This window comes from Peromyscus californicus, unplaced genomic scaffold, assembly GCF_007827085.1.
Source record: "Peromyscus californicus insignis strain IS unplaced genomic scaffold, ASM782708v3 Scaffold_23__1_contigs__length_62951481, whole genome shotgun sequence".
Lineage (NCBI taxonomy): Eukaryota > Metazoa > Chordata > Mammalia > Rodentia > Cricetidae > Peromyscus > Peromyscus californicus.
In genome coordinates, this window is record NW_026294534.1 from 59882715 (window position 1) to 59897518 (window position 14804).

Here is a 14804-nt window from a genome sequence, read left to right on the forward strand (position 1 = left end):
GACACGAGGGACAGGCAGGGTTACAGACAGCACCTTTTAAGTAGTCCAGGGGAAGTAGTCTTCCCTGTGAGTTCTTGGATGCGAAAGAAACACAGAGAAGAGAGGGGAAGGTGGCTGTGTTTAAAGCACAAGGCAAGGAGGGAAGGGACCAAGAGGAAGAAGCAGCAGGGCTGGAGCAAGGCAGAGCCCTGGAAGATGAGGCGGCCAAGTGGTTAAGAGTAGCATAGCACCCCAGATACTATAGGCCCAACCACAGAGACATCCCTGGATGGGGCTGATGACTCCAACAAGGGGCACTGACAACCCGAGAGAAGGGTCACACTGCCTAGGCTGATGGCTCACAAGCAGAGAGGGTCACACAGTGTTGAGGTTCTCCCAGAGAGGCCGGCCGACAGCTGACTGCGCAGCACCTGGAAAGCAGACAAGCTGTGGTGCTCTCAGTGTGCACTGCAGGATGGGACCTGGGGCCTTCAGTGCTTACTACAAGCTCCAGCTCCAGCTGATTTTTCATCTTTCAGAATCACTTGGCCTGAATAACACATGTGCACCCCAAGGCTGCCATCTGTGGAGTATGGAACTTCCACAGTATGGGACTACATGGGCTTCGGTTAGGTTTGCCCTCTACATTTGTGTGACTGGCCCAATAGAAAACACTTCTGAGGAAATGAACACTTGGGCCTCACAGCTTTTAGACAGCAGGATAAACTCAACCGCCAGCCCTGGGCCCTGTGCAGATTGCCATCAAAAACAACGGGTGCCATGCACTGAGGGAGCCAGTGCCGTGTGCAGATCTGTAGGTGCAGCAGAGCCCACGAGGACCAGGAGACGCTTACTCGACCTTTACCATGGCTCCAAAGCCGCCTCTCTCTGCCAGCAAGATGCCTTCACTCAGGGTGGCCAGGTCAGGCAGGCTGGTGCCAGAGACCCCATCAGGCACCTGGTCGTACTGTTCCAGGCTCCGGTGAGCTTCTAGGTGGCTCTCCTGCAGCTGCGACAGCTTGCTTCTTGCCTAAAAGACAAACACCACAGACATTAAGAGGAGCACGGGGTACAGCCAGCAAGATGCCTTGCCCAGGGAATCATGCACACAGGACTGCCCTGCACAGGCTGTACACCAGACAGGATGCACTGATCCATGAATACCAAGACACCCTACTGCTCCAGACCTCTGCGGCCTGGCCCCCAGAGGAGCACTTGCTCCCTCAAACCAATTCTCAACCAACTACAATTAGGCAGAATCTGGATTGGCAATCTGTTCCTTCTCAGGGTTTTATTACATGCTTGTTTCCCTCACTCCCAGACAAAGAACTCGTGGAGAGGGAGGGTGACACACGCAGAAGAGACAGCTCGGTGCATGCAGCTGGCCTGGACCCAACCTCTGTTTCTCTATTGTTTTGTTTGGTTGAGACAGGGTCTCTCTACATAGCTCTGGTTGTCCTGGAACTCACTATGTAGACCAGGCTGGCCTCCAACTCACAGAGAACCACCTGCCTCTGTGTCACAAGAGCTGGGATTAAAGGCGTGCATCACCATGCCCAGCTTTTTGTGGTTACTGTTGTTGTTGTTTTCTGTCTCCTCTAATTTAAAAAGAAATACTGTGAATGATGGGAAGGCAAAGATGGGAATGTCAAAATGACACTCACTATGTAGCATCTGTTAATGAAAGATAAGGGGAAGAGGAGGAGGAGACACCAGAGGAGGGCCTGCAAAGGCTGAGGCAGGAGGACAGATCACAAATGCAAGGCTGACCTGAGCTACATGATAAGACTCTGCTTCAAGAACAACAACAACAAAAATGATGGTGGCTATGGTGGTGCACACCTTTAATGCCAGCACTCAAGAGACAGAGACAGGGTCTGTTCAAGGACAGAGTTCAAGGATAGCCTGGTTTACATAGTGAATTCCAGACCTGCAGGGGCTACAGAGTGAGACCTGTCTAGTCCCATCATCCTTCTATCAGCAACTCTACATGCATCTTGGGCCATCTCCATGTAAGACTCTGAGGGCAGGAGGAAAAAACCTGATAATAATCCTACAGGATTAACATTTATAAAATACAATATATAAGACACAAGGAGGCACTGAGACAAGGAGGCACCCACATTGCTCTGTCAGCCTGTAGCCTGCAGACAAACAGACACTTTCAGTCTAGAGGACACAGGTTTTCTTTCCTATGTACTAAGGCCCTGTACCATCCTGTTCTGTGGCCTGCATCCCAGAGACCACCACGAAGACCAATGACCACCATATGCAGGATAGGGCAGAGTCAGAGCTTTCTCCCCGCTGCCAGAAGAGACCAAGCATTCATGGACAGGGCGCCAGGCACCCTGAGCCACACTGCACAAAGCCCTCCACAGCTAATCTCCCCAGCACCAGTGACCCCAGCACACAAGCAAGTGAGACAAAAAAAGCCACAGTAACAGTGCAGCCGCACGGGGGCCCAGCTTCTGCTCACTGCCAGCCCCGTGAAAGTACCTGGTTGATTTCATCTTGCGTGGACTTGAGGGACTTGAGGATGGTCTCTAGCTGGGCACGCCCAGCCTGGATGCTCTGCTCCAGCTGTGTCTCCTCCTGCTGCAACCGATTCAGCTCTGACTTGGCCCGGTTGAGGTCATCCTCCTGGGACTTCAAGTCTGACTCCTGAGACTGGATCTGGGTTTTCAATGATGAGATCTGAAATGACAGTCAAAGGACTCACAAGTCAGAGCACAGAAAGACAGACAGCAAACTTTCTCACTGTGTGAAGCTGGGGAGACGGTTAGCAGGTAAAGGTGCCGGCTTCCAAGCCTAAAGATCCGGGAGCACAGAGTGGAAGGAGAGGACCAAGTCCCACAGCTATCCTGACCTCTACATGCACACGCATAACCTCTCACAAACATGAATAAGTATAATAAACAGCTTTTAAAAGAGGTAGCAGCCGGGCGGTGGTGGCGTGCGCCTTTAATCCCAGCACTCGGGAGGCAGAGGCAGGCGGATCTCTGTGAGTTCGAGGCCAGCCTGGTCTCCAAAGCGAGTTCCAGGAAAGGCGCAAAGCTACACAGAGAAACCCTGTCTTGAAAAAACAAAATAAATAAATAAATAAATAAAAAATAAAAGAGGTAGCATAGGCATGGGAAAAGCAGAGAGGCACCTGGAGCCCTGTTCCCTGCTGTGGGACACAGACCACAGCAGGGTGTCCAGGCCACGGGTACTGAAGCCATGCAATTCTGCAACTTTATCTCTAGGAACAGAGAGATCATTCATAGGTCAGGCCTCAAATGCCTGGAGTTTCCCAGCTCACGTTTCAGTGATTCCACTCCAGGTATTTTGTCATTGGTCAGTGAGAGCATTGGTCAGGGGACATCTTCCACACCGTGGGACTCACCATCTGGGTCTCATCCTGGCATTTCTGCCGCACGTCACTCAGCATGTCCCTCAACTTGGCCTTCTGCTGGTCCATCTCATCCAGGCGGTCCTGGGCGTCCTGCTTCTGAGCCTCAAGCTCCTGCAGACTGCTGGTTTCCCTGTCTAGGTCATTTTGTAGTTCCTATGGGAAATGGATGGATGCTGACTGGTAACTGGCCCTGAACAAGGAGAGATTAAAAACTCTGGGCTGGGCTGTGGCTCTGCAGTAGGAACCGTGTGGTGCCAGGCTCCATCACCATGCTGGCCGAGAGTAAGCATGAGGTCCTGGGTTCTTGTCTGGCATCTAAGCACAGGTGAGGCCGGGTTTTTACCCTCATTGCCTACCAAGCATGAGTGAAACCCCAGGTTCCATTGCCAATGCCACCAAGGAAACAAAAACACTTTGCAATCCCAAGGCTGTTTCCCATGGTCCCTACACTCAGCACAAAGCAGGCCCAAGCTGCCAGGTGGTGGTGGCACACACCTTTAACCTCAGCACAGGGGAGGCAGAGACAGGCGGATCTCTGTGAGTTCAAGGCTAGCTTGGTCTACAGAGGGAATTCCAGGACAGCCAGGGCTATACAGAGAGACTGTCTTGAAAAATGGAGAAAAAAATCAATCAATCAAACAAACAAACAAACAAAAAAAAAACCCCAAAAGTGCAAGTCAGAATGCAGTATTCACACCTGTACTTCACTGGTTTTCTGTCTGATTGCCTCTTCCTTTTCTCTGATGTCTTGTTCCAGTGAGTATTTCTCTCTGTGGGTTTAAAGACAATGCATAAAAACAGAGTAGACACTGCTGTCACCCTGACTGACTTCAGGCCTGATCCTATACTCCGACAGAATGACCCTGTGACCCTCCATGTGTCCTGACCCCTCAGGCTTGCCACACAACTGGTCCTATGTCACAGTCACAGTGACAGCATGTATCCTGAGGTCCTCATCAGAGGCCAGATAGATCAGCTTCCAAAACTGAGGGAAGGAAGCCCCTGTCTTTATACATCACCTAGCCTCAGGTATTTTTTACAGCAACACTCTTAGGCTAACCAACAATCCCCTACCCTAGGGTGCAGTGGAATCTGCACATGACAGGCCTCCCTCCCAGTGCCCACTGCCTGAGAGCAGTGTCTTCTCCAGCTGATGGCCAAAAAGGAAAATGGAGACTTGTAGGTGTGACAAGGACTTGTCAAGCCCTTACTAACTCTGAAGGTTCAGGAGGCAAACAGGGAGGAATAGAGATGGTCTCCAACATTAGCACGCCCCACCCCACCCCACCCTCAAGCTGACATCAAGGAAATGGAGAGCTTGGCCCAAAATGGCAAGGATCCAGAGAGAAGCCCAGGCACACACCTTTTCCATGGGCTCCAACACCCTAGACAGCTGGTACAGGCACCTGGACTCCCTCCTGTGAGCTAATATACTTATGCCACCACGATGTTCAAGTCTGTGACTGTCGAACAGAGACACACCATCCCCAACATCCCATACCCAATCAAATGCTACTCAGGAGTCTGAAACTGAAGGTCTGCTCAACAGGAGTAGGGGGGCACTGGGAACAAACACCTGCACATGAACACCTACTAGTACCACAAGGAACAGTGGACTCTGGGGAGGTACTATGGGAATGAGGATATATGGGAGAAGACTTTTCTGGAGGACACGAATGGAAAACAAAGCTGGGCTAAGGGAATCGTGTGGAGTGACATGGAAAGCAGTAGCAGTCACCCTGCCTGTGGTAAAGGGCAGTGAGGAACTGGCCCACTGTACACACCAGGCGCTCCAGACTTGGGTTTATATCCTAAGCTATGTGCTGGACTCTCTGCTTATCTCTGCTGCTGTGTCCCCATGCAGCTGTGTAGCCACAACCTGCTGAGGCTACCCGGACAGTGTGGACTCAGAGCAACAAAGACCCAAACAGAAGCAGATCTGAGAAGACTTGTCCTCCCTCAGGAGTCACCAGGAAGAGGGTAGTGGCATACCTCTGCAACTGAGCGATCTCCTGGCTAATGTCATCCAGCTCCTTTACACCAGTGAACTCTCCTGACCCGAGAGCACTTGAGCTATCCTAGGATCAAAAGTCAGACAGAGTCACAGGGAGCCAGCAGCCCACATCTCTGCTACAGCAGGGGATAAAAGTGCTGGCCACTGGCCTGAAAACACTCCAGGTGGCCCAGTCACAGTATGCCCCACCCCGATCCCCAACCTGTGTTTGGGGACTGAGGGCTGTGGGGCTCTTGGGGCACCAGTGCCACCTTCTGGTGGGTGGCAGAAACAACAGAAACAAGGGTGTCTGGTTACTCACTGGAATAGGAGTGCCTCTCTCCGAGGGTGGCACCATGTCTGGCGAGAGGACTTGAGGAGGGTCGATGCCTTTACTGACCTTCTGCTGAATGAAATACATAGCTAGCGCGAATTGCTCTTTGCTTAACTTCCCCGTTTGTCTTGTATCAGCCAGGGCCCTGGGAGAGACGTGGGATGCAATTACACACCACAGCTACATGTACCACCTACCCCGAGCAAGCCCGCTTACCAAGCCCACCAGGACCAGAGCAAGCCCCGGGCACTGCCTCCATGTTTCCCCCAGTGCTGATGAGCACCTACCCAAGGCTGATCACAGGCCTCACAGCGTGGGAGTGAGGTTTTGGCCTACTGAGCTGAGAGGCGTCTGGTCTCAGAAAGGACACCCCCCCACCCCTGCCAACACACACACCTCCAGCTGGCTGTAAGGGTCAAGGCTTTCTTGGTTCATCTTGTGCAAGATACTGAAGAGATGCAATTGCCCATAAGCCCCTGTGCAGATGGGGCAGGGCTACACTCTCATTCCTGTTTAATCTAGAGATCTGGAGGTTGCGTGAGTCAGTGGGGACAAGAGCTGCACTGTGGAGGCCTGGAGACACTCCCTGCCCACAGCGTCTGTGCCACCAGAAGCTTGCCTCTGGCCTCTCTGTGCCCAGTGTGGAACAAGAGAGAACAGGAGTGCCCAGACTTGAGCTGGCAGTGAATGGCCTCGTGAGGGACAAACACTTCCACTTCTGGTGATCGATGCAGCTGCTGTTCAAATGCAGTTGTTTGCCAGAGGCACACGGTCTCCAAGTGCCCGCTCTGGCAGCAGCTACTTGCAGAGCATCGGTGAAGAAGAGCAGGCTCGGGTTGCTGTCTGCGGCGCCTCCTTTACTTGAGTGCGGCAGCTCAGCTCTGAAGGAGCCGGCGTCCTGCCTGAGGAGGCAACTCCGTGGCCACTGCCCCTTCGTCGGCTCTGCTCCCTGCCCGGCTAGGATTATTCAAGATGGTTCTTTCTGGCCATCAGGTGACTGGCTCAGTTTCCCTGCTACAGTCAGGAAGTCATTCAAGGCCCTGGCCCTGGACAAGCCGACAATGCCTTGGACCAGGGCAGCCACAGAAGCCCCATTCTGAGATGGCAGAGGGAGGATGAAGGTGGCTCCTCTACCCAGCACCAAGTGTTACACAGTGGCCACCATCTAACCAGAACAGCTATGACTGCTTGCCAGAGGACCCTGAGAGCAAGCCTGTTGGCTCCTGACTGTCCATGTGCCAGATGATTTTGTAAACTTTACACAGTCTAGACATATCTGGGAAGATGACTCTTGAGAAAATGCCTCCATCAGATTGGCCTGTAGGCAGCTCTGTGCGGGCATTTTCTTGATTAATGACTGATATGGGGGAGGGAGGCTCACTGTGGGTGGTGCCAACCCTTGGCAGGTGGTCCTGAGCTGTATAAGGAGGCTGAGCAAGCCATGAGGCGCAAGCCAGTAAGCAACACTCCTCCATGGTCTCTGCATCAGTTCCTGCCTCCAGGTTCCTGCTCAAGTTCCTGCCTGACTTCCCTCAGTGATGGACTGTTATCTGGAAATGTAAGCAAAAATAAACCATGTCCACATTGCTTTTGGTCACAGTGTTTTATCACAGCAATAGAAACCTTAACTAAATCAGTCCTCCATAGGAGGACAGGGTAGGGAGGGTCACTGGACCCTCATCTACACCTCCCAACCACTGTATGTAATTCTGCTCTAATCTCACATAGCCTGTGGTCTCAGGAGGTTCCAGGATCCACTGAGTGTGGAAAGTTAACTGAAGGGGACTCCATCAATGCAGCTGTGGGGGTTATCAGCCTCTCTGGAGGTCCCCCCCCCCCCATCTCTTGTAAAAAGCATCTCACCAATGAACTGCAAGCCCAATCAACTCCCTGGTGCCCCACTGGACTTCAGTGGTATGTATTTGGTTTGTCCTTGGTGCCCCATGGGGGGAAGGGTGTTACATCTCCCCAGGAAAGGATTCCCACAGCACTGAGGAACAAAACAGGGTAGGACTCCCCACCCTCCTCCCTGTTGAAAGAAGATGCTGCCCTTCCAAGTGGGACCTCATTGGAACTGTCAAGGCCCTCTTATTTTACCCAAGTGGCAGGCAGAATGACTATCACAAGTGGCTGAGGCAAGGTAAGGCTTGTGGAGAGATTGTGCCAAGAGAACTCTCCAATAAGGCTGACTCGACCTCCCTGTACACTGACACCTAGGAAACTGGAGCCCTCCCTCCCACCTGCCCGCTTCCCAGCCTCTCAGAGCCACCTCCACCACAGCTTCCATTCTTACCAAATGTGTGCCAGAAGGTTCTGTGTGAGGCCTGAGTGCATGAAGATCTCCTTCACTTCCTGGCCACTCACATAGCCATCGAGGTCCAGGTCCGTCTTCAAGAAGATCTCATCAAAGCGCATCTTATCTGCCACAGGCACCACCCAGGCCACTGGTGGCTGAAAGATGTTACAACAGTGATTTACTTACCTGTGAGCCCTGTCCCAGCCCGAGGCTCTACTTACAGGGCTCTCACAGATAGTGTCAGATCCATGCAGCTCAGGTCCCAGAACCCTTGCCAGCGGCAGCAAGGGAATAAAGAAAGGATGGACACAAAGACAGTGTACAGGGAAGTTCAAGTCGCGTGAGGTTCTCTGCTGCTACCACAACCGCTACCTCTGAATCCAGAACCACAGCATGGGTATGGTGTATGGGTATGTGTGTAAGCTACCGTCTCAGGCTAGAAACAACCAGGAAGAAACTGCAGCTGCTAGTCTCTGCACACACTGACAGTTTCTGTTGTTTTGATTTTTAATATAATTATCCCTCAGCTCTCGTGAGGCTGAGGCAGGAAAATTATGATTTCCAGGCCAACCTGGGCTACATATAGTGAGACCCTGTCTTTAATGGGCACCAGACATATTTATCTGCTAGTGACTGCTCTGTGCTGTACAGCCATGCCCTCCCTCCCTACACAGCCTCTGTTGGCCCCAAGAGGCCTATCAGTACATGCCAGCTACTGAACCCTCATGGATGCCGAAACTCTCAATGCTTTCTCAATGCGTACACAGATCCTACACACATTCTCCCAAACACTTTCCCCATCTTAACATGACTAAAAATGCCTAACCTGATGTCACAGCTGTGTGCAGTACACTATTTCTCTGTCCTAAATGCTCACCTTGCCAAACTATGTCCTCTGCCAGGAAGCCTTCCCAGCATCCAGACCATGACCCTCTGTTCTTTATAAATGACCTTAGCTGTGGGATTCAGTTACAGTGACAGGATGCTGCTGCCTTTGAGTTAAGGGGCTGCAGCAGGCTGGTGTCTGGAGCCAGAGAGTAGAGGAAAGGTAACAGGCATCAGACAAGCTGAACTGAACTGACAAGGCAGAAGGGCTTCTCAACAGATGAGTCCCAAGAAACTAAGACTCTAGGATAGAGAAAGTCCTGTGTGCAGTACCAACAAAATAAAACTCTGCCTAAGTGCTGGAGCCAGGCATACTAATGTGAGTGTATCAGCGATAAGTGAAGGAGGGCACACTTGTGGCTAGAAGGTACCACACTGCACCCAGGCCACCAGGGCACGGAACTAGGAGGGCACTGGAGCCCCTCCTGTGGTGGTATGATGACCTGAGGGATCATAACTATGGGTCCCAGAAAACACCTATCTTCATGACAAATGCCCCATCTTAGGTTTAAAAAAAAAAAAAAGAAAGAAAGAAAGAGAAAAAAAAACCTGGCCTGGTGAGAAGTCTGGAGGTAACCGGGGATGCCTGAGGCTATGCCAGATAATTTGGCCTCGGCTGCTTCCTTCCCAGCCAAACACCTACCCAGGCCTCTGCTCACAACAGCTCTCTCTTGGCAAGGGCTCACTGGTGAGCTGTAGTGGCTAAACAAGTGGCCAGCTCTTGCCACCCTGGCCTCCTCTTGTTCTAGAGCGCACGAAGTATTCTAATTCAGCCCAGCCATGGCTGCTCTTCTAATGGCTTCTTGTCATTTCAGCTCAGATGTCACCTTGCTGGGACCCTTCCAGCTGGCTTATCTATGGAGGGGTCCAACCCGACTCCTTGCACTTCTTCAGTTTACCAATTTGCTTATTGTACATGTAAGAACAGAAGATTGTTGTATGACACTGCGAAACACTGAGCACTCTGAGGACATTCTTGAGTGTGGCTGCAAAAAGACATGAGGAAGCCAGGTGGTGGTGGTGCATGCCTTTAGTCCCAGCACCCGGGAGGCAGAGCCAGGTGGATCTCTGTGAGTTCAAGGCCAGCCTGGGCTCCAAAGTGAGTTCCAGGACAGGCTCCAAAGCTACACAGAGAAACCCTGTCTCGAAAAACCAAAAAAAAAAAAAAAAAAAGACACCAGGAGTGGAAAAGCTAGGGGTGTGGCTCAGGGGTGGAGCCCCTGCCTAGAATCCCCAGTGAGAGGCTGGGGGCGTGGCTCAGGGGTGGAGCCTAGAATCCCCCAGTGAGGGGCTGGGAGGTGACTCAGTGGCAGGATGCTTGCCTGGCATATGTAAGACCTAAGTTCCATTCCCAGAACTGTAGGAGCATGTTGTGTGAACATACATGAAATAATAAAGGAAAGGGAGAGCAGTGAACACCGGGCTGGGGGATACTCAGGGGGTTGAGCTTAACTCCATCCACCCCCACCCCTAACATCAAGTGGCCTCAGGAGTTGTGAGTGCTGAGTTCCCAGTGATGATGCCGTCCATCCTCCCAATGGTCTCTGAAATGCTAGGGCAGTACCATGTCCTACAAGTTCTCTGAGAAGGAGCCTCCCAAGTTACTGACCACTTACCTCCCCACTAGTCACAGAGAGAGCACACTGACCCCATCTGCCCTTCTTGCTGTCATCCTCACGATCTGATAATGGGTAAGGTGTTGTCCACCTGCCTGCCCAAATCTATCCTCAAAAATACAAGAGGGGCCAGAGACATGGCTCTGTGGGTAAAGGTGCTTCCCACCAAGCCTGACAACCCGTGTTTGATCCCCACAGTCCACGTGGAGGAAGAAGAGAACCGACTCCTGCAAGTTGTCCTGACCAACAAGCCTGCTGTGGCATACTCTCCTGTGTGTGTATGTCCACTGAGTGCCTTGGATGCCCCAGAATGTTCCAGGGGGACTGTGCAGTGTGCAGGCAGCCCCAGAAAGGCACGGTGTGTGGACTGGAGGAGGGCTCTGTGTGACATCAATCAGAGGCCATGCCACATGTCTGGCCAAGTGTAAGCTTAAGGAAGGGACGACTGAGCTGAGGAACATGGCCTCCTGACCCGGGTGGGGATGGAAGCCAAGAAGAGAGGGTTGGGGCTGAGGACTAAGCCACAGCTGGGCAGGGATAGGAAGAGGGCACCTAGGGGTTGGGGTGGGGGGCGTGTTTGAAAAAGGGTACTATGGTCACCCCACATACCCACAGGTTCTGCACCCACCTCAGGAAAAATACTGCCAGGCACTTATCTGTCATCCTAGAATTCAGGAGCTGAGGCAAGGGAATGGAGGCTTCTGGAGCAGCTTGGGGTACACAGCAAGCTGCTGTCTCAAAATGAGAGAAGAAGAGCACCTACACAGTTCAACACCAACAGGTGTCTTTCTCATTGTTCACCAAGTAACTCTGTGCACTAAGCATGCGAGCAGCACTGTCCCCCACATCAGTCCACGCACACTGAAGATGGGGACAGCGTGGCAGCCACAGCAGTCTCTAAATGGTCAGAGAAACCAAGGGGCCAGGGCTGGGCACTGGCTCAGTTTTGATTGAGACTGATTGCTACATAATCCTGAGGATGGCAGTGCTGATCCCAGAACCACGTAGCAAGCATCCTGCAAGTGCCTGCAACTCCTGCTCCAAGGGGGTCAAAGACAGGGAGATCACTGGGGTTCGTGGCTGCCGGCGTAGGCAGGAAACAAGAGCCCCACGTCTGGAAGAGATCCTGCCTCAAAGGAATTCAGTGAAGGAGGAGGACATCTGATACCCTCTTCTGCTCTCCAAACAAAGATATGTGCACATACTTGTACAAATGCATGCACATAAACACATAAACATACACATAAACAAATAAACAAACAAATAAATAGGTGCATGCATAAATAAATAAATAAATAAATAAATAAATAAATAAATAAATAAATAAATAAATAAATAAATAGGTGGATGAGTGAATGAATATAAATAAATGAGTCTTTTCTCCCCCACCCCCTTCTTCCTGAGTTAAAATCTTGGCTCTTCACTTTTTAAAAATATTTATTTATTTGTTTGTTTGTTTGTTTATTTATTTATTTCCAGGCAGGGTTTCTCTGTGTAGCCCTAGCTATTCTGGAATTCTCTTTGTAGACCAGGCTGGCCTCAAACTCAGAGATCTGCCTGCCTCTGCCTCCCAAGTGCTGGGATTAAAGGCTTATGCCATGCAAGTCACCACCGCCCATTAATAATTTATTTTTAATTGGTGTTTTGCCTGCATGTATGTCTGTATGAGGGCACTGGATCCCCTGGAACGGGAGTTACAGACAGCTATGAGCTGCCATGTGGGTCTTTTCTCTTAATGTGGTGAGTCTAAGGGCACACATAGGCTCTGTGCAGACACTGTATCACTTCGATGAGGACTTGACATTGGTGAGCACTGGTACCCTGGGGCTCCTGGAGCCCAAGCTCCATAGACACCGGGGAACAATTTCACTTACCTGCAAGTGAGCAAGAAAGTTCATTCTGAATCCTTCTAGCAATTTTTCTAGGTTACTTATTTATTTTATATGTACTGGTATTACTGCCTATGCATCACATACATAAGTACAGACTGCTGTGGGCTGCCATGTGGGTGCTGAGAATTGAACCTGGAAGAACAGTCAGTGCTCCCATCCACTAAACCATCCCTCCAGCCCAATACTTCTAGTAAATTTTTTAGAAAATTGGATCAAAGTTTTCTCCTTTTTGCTGTCAAGAAATAGTGCAGAACAGAACCAGGAACACTGACCTGAGTCTGCTTGACGCTGTGCTTTGGGGACAGGCTGCCTGTGCTGTTGAGGCTGCTGACGCTGCCATGGGATGGCGTGGAGCGGAGGCTGTCTTTGGGTGGGGGGCTGGCAGGCAGGACAGGCACAGCACCTGCAAACACTGTCTTCTTCTTCTTGGAGGGTGGGATGAGGGATGGGGGCAGGACAGAGGGCACTGGCTCCTTCTCCAAGGCGCGGTACACCAAGTGCATGGCCTGTGGTGCCAATGAGAAGAGAAGGGAACTGAGGGGGCAGGGGTCACATAACAGAAAAGAGTCTCATGCAGTATTGGAGCCATGGGGACCCCAAGAGGCTCCAAGGAATCCGCAGCTTCTTGAGACATGTTGAGTTTAGGTGAGTGAAGTGAGCATAGATGGCAGTCATCCAGACACCACACAGCCAGTTCTGAGGGTTCCTTGCCAAGATTTGAGTTACCTGTGGTCTGAAATGTTAGGTAGGAAATTCCAGAAACAAAAAAAAACACATTCATAACACGTCTATTATAGCACATTGCCATGACTGTTTTGAGACAGGTGTCTCACGTATCCCAGGCTGGCCTCACGCTCACTAAATAGTTGAGGATGACTTTAAACAACTGATCTTCCTGCCGTGGCCACCTCCAGAGTGCTGAGATTGCAGGCATGAGCCACTACCCCTGAGTTATGTGGCACAGGATGAACCCAGGGCTTTGTGCGTGCTTGACAAGCACTCTGCTCACTGAGCTACAGCCTCAGTCTTTGTTGCAATTACTTCATTACAATCGCTATTAATCTATTACCAAGGAAAACACCGTAACAGCCAAGAACAGACAGGAAAAGTGAAGTACCTGTATGTAACAGACGTGGCTGAGTACACCAGGCACTTGCAGCTCTGTCAGCATGCAGTATGACCACCAAGCCCCAGGGCTTATGATTTCCAAATTTCTGAAATCTGGAGATGCACAGACCCCCAAGAGGAGCTTCTACTTCAAAATACTCAGGAGATACAGAGTATGACCCCAGAGGGGACAGAGAGAGGACAGGCAGGGGGGGCAGGGGATACATTCTAAATCGTGTCTATGTATTTATTTATTTTGAGGCAAAGTCTTGATATGAAGCCCAAGTTGGACCTGAATCCCAATCCTCCTGCCTCAGCCTTCTGGGTACTGGGATGACAGGCACACACTGGCAATATCACAGATTTTGAAGATTTATTTTTATACCTATGAGTGTTTTGCCTGTCTATGTGTCTGTGCAGTGCCCATGGAGGCCAGAAGAGGGCATTAGATCTCCTGTAACTGGAGTTACAGACTGTTGTGAGCCTCCATGTGTGAGGTGGAGATCAAACCCCGTCCTCTGCAGTGCTCTTAAGCCCTAAGACATCTCTCCAGGACCAGTATCACAGATTTTAAAGTCTATTTTAAAATGTAACTGGAAGTCCAGGTGCTGTACATGCCTATAATTATAGAATTAGGGAGATAGAGACAGGAGAATCAGGAGTTCAGACCAGCTTCAAGTCTGGCAGTGGTGGTGCACGCCTTTGATCCTACCACTTGGGAGGCAGAGGTAGGCAGATCTGTGTTTGAGGCCAGCCTAGTCCACAGAGTGAGTTCCAGGACAGCCAGGGCTACACAGAGAAACCCTGTCTCTGTGTAAAAACAAAAACAAAACACAAAAACAAACAAAAAGGCCAGCTTCAATTATCTGAGACCCTGTTCCAAAAAAAAAAATAAATCACAAAAATAAAGGCACTATGTTTGCAATTTATCTCTTTGAAAACAATCCAAGGGAAAAAAAATCGTGTGGGGTGGGGGTGGGGGTGGGGATAAGGAAGAGACAGAGAAGAGCAGGAGGAAGGATGGTGAAGCAGGCACTGTAAGGTCATACTGGATCAGTGATGACGACTCTGGACTCTCCTGACCCCTGAACTTTTTCTAAGTATTGGGAGATGTCAAAATAGACACTTTTAAACTAAAGACACAAAAGACTCCCGTACCCACCCCATGAGGCCTCAGCAAGGTGGGAACAGGACACAGAGAACTTACCACAGCAAACTCATCTCGGTCCAGATGTCCATCCTTGTCGATGTCACTGAGGTCCCAGACCTGCAGGGGCCAGACAGATCCGTAAACCCAGCACAAGTAAC

The 14804-nt window shown here is 50.8% G+C and overlaps 1 protein-coding gene across 6 annotated transcripts in view; it reads right to left on the reverse strand.

The window, feature by feature from the left end:
• The window catches only part of Eps15l1 (epidermal growth factor receptor pathway substrate 15 like 1), a 93677-nt gene that overhangs the window by 39045 nt on the left and 39828 nt on the right, over nt 1–14804 (reverse strand). For all 6 annotated transcript variants that reach the window (XM_052752467.1, XM_052752469.1, XM_052752468.1 and 3 more), the window contains exons 8-16: nt 14704–14763; nt 12662–12895; nt 7994–8151; nt 5689–5845; nt 5366–5451; nt 4071–4143; nt 3365–3526; nt 2476–2673; nt 845–1009 (exon numbers count right to left, since the gene is read on the reverse strand). In XM_052752467.1, the coding sequence (XP_052608427.1) occupies nt 845–1009; nt 2476–2673; nt 3365–3526; nt 4071–4143; nt 5366–5451; nt 5689–5845; nt 7994–8151; nt 12662–12895; nt 14704–14763 (1293 nt within the window). The remainder of the gene's footprint in view (nt 1–844; nt 1010–2475; nt 2674–3364; nt 3527–4070; nt 4144–5365; nt 5452–5688; nt 5846–7993; nt 8152–12661; nt 12896–14703; nt 14764–14804) is intronic.